The sequence below is a fragment of the Mandrillus leucophaeus genome, unplaced genomic scaffold (assembly GCF_000951045.1).
Source record: "Mandrillus leucophaeus isolate KB7577 unplaced genomic scaffold, Mleu.le_1.0 Scaffold38, whole genome shotgun sequence".
In the NCBI taxonomy this organism is placed as follows: Eukaryota; Metazoa; Chordata; class Mammalia; order Primates; family Cercopithecidae; genus Mandrillus; species Mandrillus leucophaeus.
This window is the reverse complement of record NW_012104031.1, coordinates 188,413-205,805: the sequence shown is the minus strand read 5'-3', so window position 1 is coordinate 205,805 and position 17,393 is coordinate 188,413. Positions and strand designations below refer to the sequence as shown.

General features: G+C 52.2%; 1 protein-coding gene and 1 long non-coding RNA gene across 2 annotated transcripts in view; one reads left to right on the top strand and one right to left on the bottom strand.

Moving 5' to 3' along the window:
- Positions 1-17,393, bottom strand: part of SLC26A9 (solute carrier family 26 (anion exchanger), member 9) — a 29,064-nt gene that overhangs the window by 11,254 nt on the left and 417 nt on the right. The window contains exons 2-12 of the mRNA XM_011990392.1: positions 10,085-10,227; positions 7,344-7,483; positions 7,103-7,213; positions 6,264-6,439; positions 4,263-4,427; positions 3,577-3,729; positions 3,201-3,283; positions 2,279-2,426; positions 1,869-1,982; positions 1,587-1,664; positions 911-1,006 (exon numbers count right to left, since the gene is read on the bottom strand). Coding sequence (XP_011845782.1) covers positions 911-1,006; positions 1,587-1,664; positions 1,869-1,982; positions 2,279-2,426; positions 3,201-3,283; positions 3,577-3,729; positions 4,263-4,427; positions 6,264-6,439; positions 7,103-7,213; positions 7,344-7,483; positions 10,085-10,209 — 1,389 coding nt within the window. The 5' untranslated portion in view covers positions 10,210-10,227. The remainder of the gene's footprint in view (positions 1-910; positions 1,007-1,586; positions 1,665-1,868; positions 1,983-2,278; positions 2,427-3,200; positions 3,284-3,576; positions 3,730-4,262; positions 4,428-6,263; positions 6,440-7,102; positions 7,214-7,343; positions 7,484-10,084; positions 10,228-17,393) is intronic.
- Positions 9,516-17,393, top strand: part of LOC105547030 — a 63,015-nt gene continuing 55,137 nt past the window's right edge. Inside the window, exons 1-2 of the long non-coding RNA XR_001007170.1 lie at positions 9,516-9,584; positions 9,997-10,156. This is a non-coding gene — a long non-coding RNA (uncharacterized LOC105547030). The remainder of the gene's footprint in view (positions 9,585-9,996; positions 10,157-17,393) is intronic.

Below are 17,393 nucleotides of genomic sequence, written 5' to 3'. Positions count from 1 at the left end.
TCCCTGCCTTCGATGGGTGAGCCTCCCTTCCCTATGAGACAGCACAGCCTGGAGGTCTGGAGTCCAAGACTTGGAGTTTTAATCCAGACTCTACCACTTCCTACCTCTGATGATTTACTTAACCATTCTGAGCCTTGGTTTCATCATCGTTAAGAAAGGTTAGTAAATCCTCTCCCATAGGTTATGATAGGGCTTAAAATGGAGAGAATGCAGTGTCGTCAATGTACACTGGTCTTCGTGACTATGCCCAGAGGAAGATGCGGTGGAGTGTCTGACTAATCATAACAATAAGTCATGTTTGCAGAATGTTTGTGCCCGTGTGGTGTTTTCCCACTGTGATCTCATTTAATCCTCGGAACCAGCGTTTGACGCAACCGTGACTGCATAAGTCTCACCCCCATTTACAGATGAGGAAATAGAACCCCAGGGAAGTCTAGTAACTTCCTGAAGGTTTTGGTCCTCTGGCTTTATGTTCTAGGTTTGTTTGTTTTTTTTTTTAAACTATTTCCTTTTGCTTTTTTGGAGCTATATGTCATAAAGTAGTCATAGATAAGCTTTGTTGAGTATAAAATATGATGTAGACAACATGTTTACTTGTATTACCTTGCTTCTTCTTCATAGAAAACCCTGGGAGGCAGAGAGTACAAAATAACCATTTCCCCAATTAAGACGCCAAGACTCAGAAAGGTTAGGGGGCTTACTATTGGCCACGGAGCCAGCAGATGGCTGAGTGAGGGTTTGAACATAGGATGTTTCACTTCGAAACTTGGACTTTTAACCACTCAGCTATGCTAATTAGGAAGCAGCAGACTAGAGAGTTCATTGTTAGGACAGGGCTAACTGACAGGGCTGTGGGGTTGGAGGAGAGGGCAGGGGCATGGCCGGTACCCAGAGGCTGCCCGATACTTACACAGTCCAACTTGCTCTTCCTCCACAGGTAGTAGGGGTCAGTGAGTTGCTTGAGGGAGTTCTTGAGATTGACAGCGATCAGGGCTCCTAGCACAGACTAGAGAAGCAGAACATTGCTCCAGGCCCCCAGGGTTTCCCCTTCTTTTTGCCCTCCTGCGCATACCCGACCCCGAAGCCTGGCAGGACAGAGATGGAGTTCTGGAACACCTCCCCTGGCTGATCCCCCAAATGGCTGCATTCGCCCTTAGGTGTGGAAAGTGCTGGCGTTAGAGCCATGAGGTCCTTCCTGGCTCCATCCTTGCCCTATCTCTCTCCCCTCATCCCTAAATGACACATGCCTAGAGCCCTCCTAGCTGGGCTATATGAGAGCCCGGTACTCATGGGTAGGTGCAAATGCTGCCTAGGGATTAGACTCTGAGGCCAGAAGGCTGGAGTGTGGGACCAGCCCTGCACTGTGAGCTGCCTCACTATGGACAAGGTTACTTAGACTTTCAGACTCAGTTTCCTTCACCTACAAAATGGGGAGGATAAAACCTGCACTGTCTACCTCACAGGTTGTGGTTGAGACTATGTATGACAACGGTGGCACTTTGTAGTCTGTAAAGTGCCACACAACTCTCAGGGATTGTTCTTATTGGAGTCTCTCGCTGTCCTCTGCTCGATGGTTGGGCTCTTACCTTGGGGAGAGGATACAGATAGGTCCCCAGGACCAGCATGGTGATCATCACCACCAGAGACACACACAGGCTTGCCACCTATTCCGAGAAAGAGTTGGGGATAGAGGATAGGTGTGAATTCTTTGCTCTTGATTTATTTACAATCCATGGCTTTGGTGGAGTGGAGACTAAGAAGGGAAGAAGGGGGTTGGAGAAGAGCTGGCCTAGCTTGCAGTGCCCAGGCTTCTCTGGGGCAACCGTTCTGTTACCACCTCCCCACCACTCCCCTAGAACAAGGCTCACCTGGGATTTTCCTCCAGCTCCATCCACAGCCAGAGTGACGGAAAGTGCACAGCAAATGACATGAATTTTAAAGAAGGAGCCAAAGAAGTTGCTGCAGCCCAGGGCGATCATCTCCTGTCAGGAGGGGACAGGATTAGAAGCCAGTGTGGGTCTGGGGGGCACAGGGACCAAGTGCAGTCAGGCATGCAAGCTGGATTGTGGGCCTAGGACCTGAGAGTGACCCTGTGGCTATAAAGTCACACATTCCCAGTCAAGAGGACGTCAGCCTCTTGGGGTCAGAGGACCCCCTATCCCCCACACTCAAGGCAGCATGCCTCACCTCAGTCCAATGAGCACCCCACCCAAGATACCTCATGCCAGGCCTGAGTTGACCCATCCTGCCCAGTCCTGCCAGGAGTGGCCGGAGCTACCTGGTTCGAATCCACGTCGTAGCCGTGCTTGTTGGCCAGGGTCCGGCCCATAGCCAGGTTGATGACATAGCCCACGATGGCTAGGGAGAAGGCTGTGCCTATCATGTCCTTCCACTGCGAGACCACAGGTGACACCGGGGTGGGGAACCTGCCGAGGAGCCCGGAAGGAGGCAGAGCCCAAGGGTGTGAGTAGGGAGGGCAGCCAAGTCCTTCACCAGCCCACAAGGACCAGCCAGGCCCCCATGGTGTGCCGGAATCTTTGCCTAAGTTATCCCATGCAGTCTGAATCCTCAGCACCACCCCATAGGGTAGGGACCATCACTCCTGTTTTACAAAGGAGGAAACGGAGCTTAGAGAACCAACTTGCCCAAAGTCCCTGGGCCAGTACGTGGTAGGGCCTCGTTTGTTAACTCCCAGATTCTGAACCCTGCACGCTCATGAGTCCACAGACCCCTAGACCTTTGGTGCTGTGTGGCCTTCCCTCCCGTGCCTGCTCCAACCCTGCAGGACAAGCATCGCCCTTCTCTTCCCAGGGCCCAGCATGGTGCCTGGCACCGAGTGGATGCTTCATGAATCTGGTTGAACCTAATAGCTCCCTTTCTGCATGGACAAAGAACTAATGCATTAGAGCAAGGCAAAGAGCCAGCAAGGGGCTAATCAGAGAGGCTTTGTTTAACAGCATCAGTTGAATGAGATTTATAAGGGGAGTGTGGCAGTTAAGACTCATTTTTCATAAAATAGCCTACATTGGCTGGTTGTGTGGCCCTTCTCAGGAAACAGTAATAGTAAGAATTCAGACATGGCCAGTGTCATACAGTTTCGACAGCACTTTCACAGAGTTCATCTTGTCTCCCTCTCTGAGCTCAGGCCTGAGTGGGGCATGTGGTGCGGGTGGGCCAGGCCTCTGGCCACCTGGACTCACCCGCGTTGGATTTCTCCCACGATCTGCATGTGATACTTTTTGGGCATCTTACAGCCCCCGGAGATAGCTGTTGCCACCACCACCTGCAAACCCCAGAGTGGAGAGTGGGGATTAGCCCTAAGTTGGGGCCAGGGCAGGGGTCTCTCTCAAGTCTCCCTTTTCTCTGGGGACCCTGAATCCCACTCCCCTGCCTCATTAGGGGGAATTATTAGAGCAGTAGAAAGAGAGGAAACGCCACATATGGCGGATGGGATGGATTCACATCTGACTTTCTGTCCCACTGGCTGCCAGTGGGGGGATGGAGTGAGGAAGGGTAGCGGCTTCCTTGTCTCACAGCCTGGCCCCCCAACACCGCAGCTCTGGACACGGTCCTTACCACAATCATCTCTGTAGGGATGGGGAAGCGGATCTTGTGCATGTAGCGAGCATTGAGCTCCTTCACCAGCACCAGGAAGACACCGCTGATGAGGGCGAAGATGAGCGAGGCGATGTTGGTGTGGGGGAGGTTTTTGCAAATGTCAATGAAGGTCTGGGGGAAAGAGCATCATGCTCACAGGCTCCCACCCCTTCTTCCTATACTACCCCACCTTTAGGTGTCTGACCCAGGGAAGGGATGCCATCAAAGCTAATGGAGGCACACCAAGACAGAATTAAAACCCAGATCAGGAACACTGTCCCTTCATCCACCGCCCTCTCCCAAAAGGCATATGGGTAACTCGTGCTAGAAAAGGAATGCTTTCTTTTTCTTTAGAAGACTTTGAGCTAAAGAAGGAGGGATGGAGATTAGACATAAAGAAGGACTTTCCAGGCAGGGAGGGGTTGAGGCAGTAGAATGGGGAACTGGTGGAGAAGATACAGCTCTTTTCTGCAGGGATTAACTACCAAGAACCTCAAGGTCATGACTTTGACCCTCCCAAGACAGAAACCCCCTCAGAATCCTCTCTGAACAACAGCTAAGCCAGCCCTTGCAATGAGGAGCTCACAACATCTTAAAACAGTACAGCCTCCTCGTGTGTCTGCTGGAGCCTTGCCCCGTTGGCAGGGGTGCACCCCCAGACTCACAAAGACGATGGACCCTGGGCCTGCGTAGGAGGGAATGGTCAGTCCGAAGATGTACTTGAGCACTGAAATCAGGATCTGTAGGCCGGCGGCCGTCATGAAGCCCCGGATGAAGGATTCGGAGAGGTAGATGGCCACAAAGCCAAACTGCATGAAGCCCAGGCCTATCTGAGAGGAGGAAAAAGGTGGTTGGTGGGGGAAGACCCATGTGGTTCAGCAGTTCCAACAACCCGCCCCACCCTCACCTAGGTCTGGAGCTGTGTGCAGTCCTAGGATAGCAGTAGCTTCAGGGAAATGAGCCATCTGTGACCTTCACCTGCCCTTCACTGTGCTTTACATGCCTGCCATTAGACCTTCAGTTCCTTTAGAGCATGGGCCTTTTTTTTTGTTACATCACCTCTCTGGCTTTGGCTTCCTTATCTGTAAAATAAGTCTGGTCCTCCCCCAGTGTTTTCTCTCTCAGTAAATGACACCATCATTAACCTGGTTGCCCAACCAAAAACTTGAGAGTCATCCTCCCTTACCTCCCACATCCAATCTATCACCAAGCTTCTGGTAAAATGTTCTTTTCAAGTCCAGCCCCATCTCTTTCTCTACGTGGTCTTGGCCTGCATTACTCCCGCCTGGGCCTCTGTGGAGTCTCCCAACAGGTTCCCTGCCTTGATTCTAATCCACCTCCCACTCTTCATTCTCTGTGCAGCCGAAATGATCCTTATAAACTGCTAATCAGACCCAAAGCTGCCGTTTAGAGGACAGACCCCAGATTTCATTGTCTGGCTCCTGCCTACTTTTCCATCCTCTTCTGGGGCCCTCTACCCTCCAGCCACACCAACCTCCTTGCTTTCCCTGGGCAGATCACACTCTCTCAGGCCTCAGTGTTTTTAGGCACTGTTCCCTCTGCCTGGACCATCCTCTGTATATCTTGTTCCCGGTTAGCTTCTCATCCTTTAAGACAGGTGGAGTGTCACCTCCTCTTTGAGGTCCTCCGTGACTCTCTGCTCTGTGTTCCTACAGTTCTTTGTGCATAGCTCTACTTTGCTGCTTATCTCACTGCATACAAATTTATCTGTTGACATGGCTCCTTCCTCTGCTGCGCTGTGAGCAGCTTGTGAATTGGACCTCTTTCTTACTTATCTTTGTATCCCAGGGTTTAGCCTAGTTCTTGGCAAAAAACTGAATGAATGAGTGAATGGAAAGGTGCTCTCTGGGACTGCGTTTTGCTCTTGCATTCTGTCATGTGGTGCTTCCCTTCATAAAACCTAGCAGAATCCTTTGCAACCCTTTGTGGAAGCTCAATTTATGTTGTGCAACTGCTGCTGTGGCTTGGAGCAGAGGAGGCTGCAGCAGGGTGAGGGATGTTAGAGAAAAGCAGCAGTCTGCAAGACTGCGCTGGCAGAGAGTTGGGTTTCTCCACGGGATAATGGAGAGAGGCGGTGAGTCTTTTAGACAGTTTTAAAGCTCAGGACAGTTTTACCAGGTGCAGCTGTTGTTTTTTTTTTTTTTTGCATGGTCCTGCTAGATGCAGGTAGGAGACACTGTTAATTTTCAAGGTTCACTTTAGCCCTGGGATGGGGAGGAAGGAGAAGGTAGAGCCCTAACTTGGATTTTTTTTTTTTTTTTTTTTTTTTTGAGACAGAGTCTCGCTCTGTCACCCAGGCTGAAGTGCAGTGGCGTGATCTCAGCTCACTGCAACCTCTGCCTCCCGGATTCAAGTGATTCTTCTGCCTCAGCCTCCTGAGTACCTGGGATTACAGGTGCACATCACCAAGCCTGGCTTATTTTTGTATATTTAGTAGAGATGGGGTTTCATCATGTTGGTCAAGCTGATCTCAAACTCCTGACCTCAAGGGATCCGCCCACCTCAGCCTCCTAAAGTGCTGGGATTACAGGCATGAGCCTCCACGCTCAGCCCCCTAAATCAGATTTAGCATCAAAGCTAAGGCTTTGAGGCAGGGGCAGGGTGGTCTGATGCCTTCCTAGCAGGGTTGGGGGCTGCCCCCTCACCTGGATGATGGCAGTGAGGCAGGCTAGCGTAGCTGACACGTGCAGCCTCTCTGCCTCCATGGCTGCTGTGTCCACATAGCTCTCATTGGTGGCATTGTTGAAGACCTGGAATTTCGACTCTGGGGCCAGCTGCAGACAGATGTTACCCACCAGGATGCTGATAACGGCAAAGGTACCTGTGGTGCCCCACCCAGCCAGCAAAAATCAGAGGTTTGGACCACACCCATGGAAACCAGAGAGGGGCCCAGAAACGCTTCCCGACCCCCAGGGGGATGGGTCCCTGCACCTCCAAGGCTCTTCTCCATCATAATAAAAACAACCACTCACTCTAACCATGATCTATGCTTTTCAAGGTGCTTTCACCTCAACGGTCAATATTGTCTTATCAGGTGCGTGAAGAAATGAACTCAGAAATAAATATAAGCAGAGCCTGAACCAGAAACCAGCGCTTGTGACCAGGCTTTTCTCCATCTCACTTAGCACCAGAGAAGTACAAATGTCCCTGTAGTGGCCGGCTGGGACCAGCCAGGGAGTTAGATGGTGATTTCTCACATCTGTTTAAGCATGGTATAGCATATGGTATATCTTATTCTGCCAAGCCTTCCTCTCATTCCTGGGGGGAAGATGGAACAGGTAATGCTAACTGAACTCAAAGAGGCTCAGTGGTTTCCCCAAGGTCACCCAGGACCTGGGACTGACATTCACAGCGACCATTCCCCTAGGACTGACGACAACAATTCTAGGAGAATGCAGGTGGAAAGTCTCCCCAGCCCCCTTTGCCACACCTCCCATCCTTGTGGTCTGGGTCATCCTGCCTGCCCAGAGGGGAGAGGCCTTACCTGGCACCATCTGGTGCACTCCCCCCAGGAAGAAGTAGGTCAGGAGGGGGAAGAAGGAGGAGTAGAGGCCATTGACTGCAGGAAGGTTGGCCAGCAGAGCAAATGCCATGCCTGCAGAGGACAACGAGATTGAAGCTCAGCAGCACGACTGACTTATGGGGATCACAGAAGGATGGAGTGGGGATGGAGAGGAATGGTTGGGGAAGTGGCAATCCAGGTCTGGCTAAGGGGGCCCCTTCACCTTGTGGGACCTGGATGGATCCCCCGCTGAGTCCACCAAGCAGGTCGGGAACGATGTAGTCTTTAATCTTGTACTTGGGGAGCCAGGAGAGCACAGGCAGCAGCCCAAACACCACAGCTTTGATCTTGGCTGAGGAACATCTGGAGGGGAAAGGGGAAAATTTCCAGTTGGCTCTGCATGGCTTGGACATTCCATGTTGGAGAGGGATTATCATATCCTGCTCATTTCATTCATTGGTTCATTCAAAATTCACTGAACTGTGTGCCAGGGATACTGAGAAGAAAAGGCAGGAACTTTTTCTTAAGAGGTCGTCAACTTGCCCTGGGCATTAGCTGGAGGTCTTCTGACTGCCAGCTCCTTACCTGGGGAGTTTACAAGACTTGGCTTAAAGGTATGGGTGTTGTGGTGGCTCAGTCTTCGGAGGTATCAGATCCGTCTCCTGGCTCAGATGGCTTTTCTCTGGGAAAGGCTCCTCCGAGTGCTGTCTGTCTGATTCCAGGCCTGGGTACCTGTACCTTGGCTCTTGCTGCTGTGTGTGCATCCTGTGTGTGCATTCCTTGCTTTTTGTCTGTCTCTCCCACTAGGCAGCAAACCCCACCACACATGGCAAAAGTCTAGCTCTCCTGTTCATCCTTGTACACCTTGAACCTTGCACAGGGGCACTTAGTAAATATTTGTTGAATAAATGAATGAGTGAATACATCTGAGTGGGGTCTGCCTGCTGCCATTTTTCTTAGAACTTCCTTGAAAAGGAAGGCTCTATTGTTCCTGCAGGGTGAACTCTGCTGACTCACTATCCTGTATGTGTGGTAACTCCAATACCGGAGTTCTTTCTCCTGTGAATTCACTGGGCAGCAGAGGAGGGATTAATTCGCTGGTCAACGCAGGGTGGGGAGAGTTGATTCCTTCCCTGTTTGTCGAACACCTCAAGGTCCTTTCATAGAAACCCAGGAGCGGTAGGAACAAGGGCTTACAAACTCAAGGGTGACAGCCGGTGGATTGATGACTGGAAGTGGGTGAGGGGCATTTGCTTTCCTTCTCCCAGTTGAGGGAACTCAAATACTTAGGGCCCATCTGGTGACTCACTGGCCTGCTCTGATGAGGCTTCTTTTCCTGCCCAGCACCAAATTCCTGCTCTTTGCTGTTGTTCAACAATAGATTCCCTGACACTTGGTCCCCTGGATGTCACCCAAGACTGAAACCAACAAAGACAATGCTTTGTACCTTGGAAAGTCTGGGCAGATTTTCTTTTCCAACTAACACTCCATGAAACAGCATCATCATCAATATCTTACAGGCCCCTGTCCCTTCTGGGGCTCATGGGTGCCTCTGCCATTCCTGGGATGCTGGAAGGGGAGGTAGATGGGGCATAAATTGCTTAATGCAACTCTAAAGCGTTGCTCGAAGAGAGAACCAGCCCTGCAGGGGCTCCATCAGGTCTGCTTGTGGCAGAGAAAGCCGTACTTATGAATAGAGAGCTGGCTAGGGAAAGAAAAGCAACTCATTTGAGGGCTAGTCCATGCCCAACCTTACTTGCAAGTCTGCTGTATGTTGGGCAAAGCAATCTGAAGCTTGAAAGAAGAGCTGGACACAGAGGCTGAGAGGGATTAGCTTTCTAGACATTCATTCATTCATTCATGAAACAAATATTTATTGGTGCACCTTCTCTATGCCAGACACTGTTCAAGGCTGTCATGCCAGCATCATGGGAATTGTTAGTTTGCTATATCCCTTTACAGCTTTCATTATCCAATCTTTTAGCAGATCTTCTCATCCTCGGACTCTGTGCCCTAAAGTCTTTGGGCACAGAGACTGGCAGAGACCACCTGTCTGAGGAGCACAACTGTGAGGACAGACTAACTGGGCAGAAATGGAGCCTCCCAAGAGAAACAGGGTTGGGCTGGGGCTTTTAGTAAAAACTCAAGTGGGTGATTCCCCTGGCCTGAACCAGTTCCACCTGCGTCTCCACTTCAACCATTACCAGTGACCTCAATCCAGGTAACTGAATCAGCTGTCTCCCTAGGGGAGTGAGGGAGAGTGAGCCGGCCTATAGCTAGGCCGGAGGAGGTCTGCCAGGAGTCTGGGAAGGGGGAGGGTGACGTTCGCAGCCCCAGCCTCCTGGGGTGTGGGTATGGATCACCTTGTGTAGCACCTCCTTATGGACAAGGTTTCATACCCACCATCGCATTTCCAGGGAGCTAAGAATGGAAAGAGCCTGGGCGCTGGTAGGACTACACCCTGGTAGGTCCCCTCAGGAAAGTCCAGAAATTTAGGGCCTCCTTCTGGCATTCTCTGGACCAAGTGGAGGAAGGAACATCCGGGAGGGAAAGGACAAAGGGCTTGGGGTGATGGTAACTTCAGGTATTTTTTGTAAGGAGGGAACAGGGTGTGGATTAAAGGCTCTGATGCTCCCCACCCCTTCATAATGTAACATGCTCATCTACCGTGCCTTAACAAACCCAGAGAGACTCGGGTGGATTGAGAATATGGGAGATGCCATGCAGGGGTTTGGGGATGCCCTATAACCCTTCTAGATGGTTCTTGCTCCTGCTCCCCATCCTCCCTGGGGGTCTCAGTACAGATGAGGTTGTAGGATCTTAAATTCATCATTCAGAACCTCGCTTCCCCAGGGCTTCCCTTAACCCCATCTTAGGGATGCTGGTGCAGAAGCTGTGTCCTGGTGCAGAAAGGATTTTGGTGGGGAGCAGAGGAGGCAGGAGTTTGGGTTCTGGACCAGTTACCTGAAGGTATTGCGAAGTTTCTCTCCCACTGGGTATGTCCGGTCCTTCTTCTCAAACTCATCGTCGAAGAGGGTGAGAGAGTATGCGGCTCTGTCTACCACGTAGCGGGGCCTGGGCTGGCTCATATCTGGGGCATTTACAAGCTTTGGGAGAAGCAAAGGAGGGGAGAGTGAGGGAACATCCCTCTCCAGTGCCAGCCCAGGCCTTCTCTCTCTGGTCCTCGCAGCAGCCGAGTTTTATTCTGGCCTTCCCCGCCCCGATAAAGCAAGGTGCCTCCCTTCCCTCTGTCAAGTTTTTCCGTCAGACTCCCTTCTTGCAGTGGCCTTCCTTCCCAGGCACTGATGATGCATACACTCGCCCTGGCTGTTTTGCTTGGCGCTCAGTACATGGCTGGGACTCCACACCTGTGACGTCACCATCACCCCCACCGAGCACCAGGCAAAGGGGAGGTAGAAGTACGAGGGCAGGAGTCCCCACCTGATTCAGCACGTGGACCCTACTCTCCCCTGACCTCTGGTGTCCCCACAAGCCATACTCCCTCCCCAGACCTCAGTTTCCCTGGCAGAAAGGTTCCTACCATTCAACCAGTCAGTTTGGAAGAAACAGAAAACAACTTGCCTGGAGGCAAGGGGATAGCTGAGATGACCTCAGGAGGACCCTTCTTGGATAAGACACCTAGAACTTCACCAACAGGTTTCCCAGGGGGACAATGGTGTGTGTGGGGAAACCAGGATGGTCCACCTGCCGGCTCTCTCCCACGGCTTCCTGTGCCTAACCTTTCCCCCACCCTTTTGTACTGCCGCTCCTCTCCTCCTCACTTTTGCGCAACCTCGCTGACGTTCCAGGAGCTGAGTTGGGCAGAGCTGAGTGCCAGGGCCCCTGAGGAGTTCCCTGTAGGAACCTTTCCCCCTCCCTCTTCCAATTACTGGGCCTCCCACCTCCCCTCTACCTCCCAGAGCTGGGAGAAGTCGCTCAGAGGACCACAGAGAAAGGACAGAGAAGAAAGAGATGGGGCAGGCTTAGAGTGAGGATTTGTATCTGGGAGGTGGGGATTGTGGGGTGGCTGTGGCCAGTTTGGCAAAAGATTTGAGATGGGGTTGAAAATGAGTAACTACATGGGGGCTGGAGATACCCCCAACTTTCCAGAGGAGAGCCTGGGTGAGAGGGGAAGTTGTCAGAGGGGAGCAGGTTGCCTAATGCCTTTTGTGGAAGGGTCCAGGAGCCTGGGTTAGTCCTGCTTTTATTGAGGAGGTAGAATGGGCAACATTATTTTTTGAACCTCAGATTCTGTATCCGTAAAGTGGGGGTAACAGACATATCTCACAGGGTTGTTGTGAAGATCAAATGAGTTAATGGATAAGAAAGGGTTGTGTAAAATGTAAAGTGTGATGCAAATGTGAGTTTCTATTATGAATAAGATTGTGCTCGTTGGTGAAGGCTGGGCTGGTGCATTCTATTCATTTGGTCTTGGGGTCCCGAGGTCCACTGTGAACTACAAGTGAGGGTGGGATGCCCAGCAAGACCCCACAGGTGATACCCAGCAGAAGGGGAGGTGGGAGAATGAACCTACCCCCAGCGCCTGTGCCCAGCCCCTCGCCTGGCCCTTAGTGTACTCAACAAATGCTTGTTGAGTGAATTGATAAATGGTGTTTTGGAGGAGACATGGACAGAAATGAGTAAGGGCAATGGCATGTGAGACATTTTAGTGGGAGAAATTAGAGACAGGGTGGCTTAAGGAAAACAGCACAAGTTTGAGAGCCAGATAACCTGGGTTCAAAGATTCAGTTTCTTCATCTGTAAATGGGGATAATAACAGTCGCAGGCAGTTGCTATGAGGATTAAGTGAGATCATGTGTATGAGGAGGCTGGCCTTTTATAGGCACCCAGTAAATGGTAGTGGCGATGATTACTATGATTAAGATGGGAGGGTGCTTTCTACCTCCTAGCAGAGACTATTCAGAGGCTTCCGGCCCTTCACCGGCCCATAAGGCGGGGTGGTCTGGCTCTTCCTCTCCACCTGCTCCAGAGTCTGCATGGGTCTGGTTGTCCAGGTGGTTTGCCTGGGGGGCACAACGAGTGGGGAGCATGACCTCCCCCATAGGAATCCGAGCTCCAGACCGTGCTTCAGAAAAAGACTTATGGTTTGGGGAGTCTAGCCCAGGCCACTAAACAGACCACCTACAAAAAAAAAAAAAAAAAAAAAAGGCAAAAATTTCAAGGGGGGCTGAATGAAAAGAAGAGCCCTTTGGAAGAGGAGGTGATGGGAGATCTTGCTTCCACACCAACCAACAGACAGCGATCCCTGAAGCATCTTCCTAGGCTGCTTTCAAAGGCTCTAACTTGCAGTAGTGTGTTTGCGGGGAAGGGAGTTATTAGCATCTGATTCCGCTGAACCCTACTATCCCAGCTCTCCTCCCCGCGATTTCCCCACTTCCTCAGTGGTACCTTTCTTCCTGCCACCCAGCCCACCCCCTTCCTTGTTCCTGTCCTCTCCCTCCCCCTCAGCCTCCATTCAGTTGTTCATCAAATCCTGTTGTTGTTTCCCTCCTTCCTCCCTCCCTCCCTTCCTTCCTTCTTGTCCTTCTGTCCTGTCCATTGCCTCCATGCCTCCACCCACCCCGTCCCATCACCTCCATCTTCAAGTCTTATCTCACACCTGGACTATTGCAAAATTGATTTGCTGGTCTCCAGCCATGCCGCTTCAACCCAGCCTAAACTCCCTGCTCCGAAACCTCTATCTCCCTCATTTCCAGGAGGATGAGACCCAAACTCCTTATTTTGGCATTTTTGTTTTTTTATCCTCTGGCCTCGTATTGGTGGATTCGGGAAATCTGTTGGCCGGGTCCCTCCACACCATCCGGGCTGGTCTGTTCTGCACCCGCCAAACAAGCCTGGGTGTCTGTTCCCACTTTCCTCCTTACCTGAGGTGCCCTGACTCGTTTCTGCCTTTCTAGACTTGCCCATCCTTAAGACCTGTTGAAGTTCCTCCTCCTTCCCTCTCCTTCCTCTCCAACACTTTTCCCTCCGCCTTCTTGCCTATGAAGCCTTTCCTGACCACCTTGAAGAAACCCTGAAGGATTTCTCTTTCTCCCAGGATCTCCACGTGCACCCCTCCAGCCTGTACACTAGTGTTGGCTTTGGCCATTTTTCCTTTGGGAGGAAAGCGGCAGGGGTGGCGGAAGTCCTTCAGAGAGCAACAGGTAGGTGACTCAGGACCAGTCCTGCCCCTCTGGGCAGGCTCACAGACAGATGGGGCGCCAGATGCTAGGGAGTCCCCTCTGACACAGGCTCATAGAGGAAAAGCCTCCTCTGCGTTACTGGAATACCAAATCTGTCTCTTTCCCATGCCCTCTGCCCATCCCAGAAATAGGATGCTGAAGGGGAGAAGGCTCTGGGAGCTTTCATAATTCTGAGTTTGCGTAAAGAGGAGAACCCAGCAGCCAGTCAGAGTCAGAAAGTTTTGTGTAGAAGAGAACTTGAGGACCACATTCGTCCAATTGTCTCATTTTGCAGATAAAGAAACTGCACTTGGTTCCAACTCTGATGTTCCTATTGGAAGGGGTTTCAGAACTTCCAGGGACAAAGCTGATCCCAGGACAATGTTTTCCCCTGAGTGGCACCCAGAATGCCCCTTTCTAACCACCCTGGCGACCTTGCCACCCCAGCTGATGGGACAGGACCTCTGGGTTCTGTTACTCCTCTTGAGGGCTCTGGTTCCCTCCTGGCCTTGGTTTCCCAGGACTATGATGGCCAGAGTTGCAAATCTGCAGCCACAGGAACTGCCCCAGCTCCTGGTGAGGAGGTGCCCTCAACGTACTTCCTAATTCCAAGAAAGGGGTTGAGGTGGGGTGGCACGTAGAAGGCAAGGTTACTTCATCCCCAGCCAGCCCTTCAAGTGAGGACAAGAGGTGGAGGGAAGAGGGATGGGAGTGGCGGAAAAGGGTGAGTGGCATGGTGGGGAGGAGGGGTCTCAGAGAACTAGCAGGGACGGGGTTTCCAGGGAATCCTCAGAAAGGGTGTCTCACAATGCTAGGTTAGGGGCGGGAAAGTGGAAGAGGGAGCAAGAAAGAGAGCCAGGTATAGGGAACATAACAATCTGATCCCCAGTTAAACAAACAAACAGCCCTGCTAGGTGATGTCAGCATCGCTGGAAAAAAAAGTCAAGTGCCCTATTGCCAGAGGTGTGTATCTACGAGCCCTGCCCCCACCACCCCTCCACAGCCTCCCATCCCCCCACCGGGCCAGGGATAAATAGCAGGTGCTATGTGATAATACTGAGAAACAAAAGGGTGACCCTGCCCCTCCTCCACTGTGCAGGGAAGGGGGGCAGGTCCCAAAGAGCTGGAGGGACTTAGAGGAGGGGCTGTGAGGTTTAAGGGGAGTAGGGGGTGAGCCGGGGAGAGCAGAGGGCAGGAGATGTGGGTGCATGGACCATTCCTATGCCCCGGCAGGAGAGTGGGTCAAATCTGGAGCAGAGGGGATGCAGGGGTCCTGTGAGGTGGAGGAGCTGGGAGAGGGGAAGCAAAGAGAAAATAGACCCTGTGTGGGGAGGGGGACACAGGCTGGAGCAGATCCCCGCCTGGGTTTCTCCAGGATTTCTCCTCCAATGAGCTCATGCCAAAGAAACCCCTGGTACCTCCTCCCAGTCACATTTCTGACCAGGTCTCTGTCAACACCATCCAAATATTGTAGGCAGAGATGGGCTGCGGCAGAGATGGGCTCAGGCAGAGACAGTGCCTGAGTGGATACACCGAAAGGCTCGGAACGGCACCTGGCCGTGGGAAGCATGCAATAAACTCCGACTATTATCATTACTGCCATGATTCCAGAGGAGCCTCTTTCCTGCTCTGCCATCTCTAGTGGGCACTCTGCCTTTTTTTGGCTTTCCCTTCTCCATCTGCCCCTGTACCCGCTGCCCCATGACTTAACTCCTCCAAATTTTCCCAGGACTTGATGAGAGGAACAGCAGAAAATCTTGTCAGAAAAGGGTAGAACATCGGGGGAGCAGGACGATGAGGGGTCTATTTGTGGGTTTTGGTCGGATCTGGAGGCGATGCTGTCACTGTGGCCCAGGCTGACTTCCTCCCTCAGTCCTGCTGGGGGTGTGCATGTCGGGGAGGGGGTTTTTGACGCAGGTGTGCCAGGTACAGGAACAGCCCCGGCTTGGCCAACCCACCCTGGCGTCCTTATCACTGGTTCCTAGCCAGCTGGTTGCTGTGTTCTGGGAAGAGGAAAAGTCACCTTGAGGTTTCCCCTTTGCTCTAGCTGCTGGTTGCCTCCCTGCCTCATCCAGGGTGGGGGCCACAGGGCAAAAGCAGCCTCTGAGTGACCCAGGTGTGAATGTGAGTGGGACAGACAAACTGGCTGGGGTCTCAGTGGAAGACCACATCCCTGGCAGGAGGAGGAAGGATGTAGAGGCCTCTGCACCCCTCAGGCTTTTTTTTTTTGGAGACGCAATCTCCCTTTGTCACCCAGACTGGAGTGCAGTGGCATGATCTTGGCTCACCACAACCTCTGCCTTCTGGATTCAAGCGATTTCCTGCTTCAGCCTTTCTGGGAGCTGGGATTACAGGTGTGTACCATGACACCCAGCTAATTTTTTTTTTTTTGTATTTTTAGTAGAGACAGGGTTTCGCCATGTTGGCCAGGCTGGTCTCGAACTCCTGACCTCAAGAGATCTGCCCTCTTCAGCCTCCCAAAGTGCTGAGATTACAGGCTGAGCCACTGCACCCAGTCCCCCAAGGCATTTTTAAACACTCCTTTTCCTTCTACTGTCCCTGTGTTTCCAGGGCAAATCTCTCCCAGCTCCTCACCCAGCCTAATTTCCTTCTCAGTGTAGGGGAGGATGAGATGTCCCTAAGGTGTCATAGAGACCGCATCCCGTGTAGAGTAGAGATTCACTGATACTAACCCCTAAATCCCCACTCTTAATCTCCAGGCGGACTCTCCCTCCCTCTGCACTTTCCCTGCTAGGGATGGGTGCTGGGCTGAGGAAATAGGCTTCAGAAAGAGGGATCAAGGCTAGACTTTGAGAATCACTTCCTAACAGCAAGACTGACAAGGTCATGGGCTCCCTGGAATGGGCACTTGAGGTTAAATTCCTAGAAGTCTTTAAGGAGACTGGGGCTGCTTTCACTTGGAAGCAGGGCCTGGGCAAGGAGACCAGGGAAAGGCCCAGCTGCTCTGGTCCCAGAAATCCAGACGAAAGCCCGGAGAGGCATCCAGTAAAGATCAACTCCCCTTGAAGGGGTGGCTCTGCCCCTTCCATCTTCCAAGTAGTGACCCCGCAGCCCACAAAGCTTGGTCAGTGTTGAACTGGTCCTCAATTCCCCCAGCCAGTTCACGGGGGTCAGAGTCTGGCTGTTTAGTACGGTTTAAGAGGCACTCTTGAATACTGGGTATATGCCAATCTCCGGAAGACTCTGGGCATTAAAAGATAAAGAGGCGTCCGTCTCTGCCCCAGGGTTTATACAAATGAGACTCAGAGTGGGTGGCTAGCTCTGGAAAGTGCCTGGGAAGGCCATGCTTGCAGTGGAGGTGCTGCTGGGCCATGCTGGTCTCCGTGCGGCCCATGCAGGGTCTTGCCGGGTTCCGAATGCCAGGGCCAGGATGAGGGAGGTGGGGGAGGACCGTGGGGCTCCGAGAGAGGGTAATCTGCATGAGTGAAGTCACTCAGGGGGAAAGTCCTCTCTCAGTCTGCTCACTTGGGGGGCTGTGTCACTCCAAGGTCTTCTTTTGGTGCTCAGACCCTTGGGGTCAAGTGTAAGGGGCAGTTGATGCTGGAATAATCAAAGCTTTGCTAGGTCTCAGCTGGGGACCCTCTGGGCTAGTTTTGAGGAATGAGGGCACTGCCTGAGAGTGGCTTGGAACCCCTTGGAGCTGCAGTATGAGGGGTTTGGAGGCTGAGAGCCTGGGGAGCTGGCGGCCCATCCACCGTCCTGGCCCAAGCCCTTCTGTGTTGAAGCATTCACCAGGGAGTCGGGCATCCCAGGTCCAGCTACCACCCACCCAGCTGCCTGATGGAGCTGGTCCCTTGCTCACCCTCTCCCACTCCTCGGTTTCCTCCCCCTCCACCTCTTCCAACTTCTCAGGACTAATGGAGATACATGGGATTCTGTGTAGTCCATGCTAAGTTCCCTGAGCTGGTGGAGAAGTAAATGAGTGAAGGACGATGTCTGGGGGGTAGAAGGAGGGGAGACAGCCGTACAGAGTAGGCTGGTGAGTCAAGCATTAAGAGCTTTTGCCTCCAAGACTTGAAAAGAAAGGGAGAGGAGCAGTCCACAGCTTCAAAGGCTGGTGCAGAGGAAGG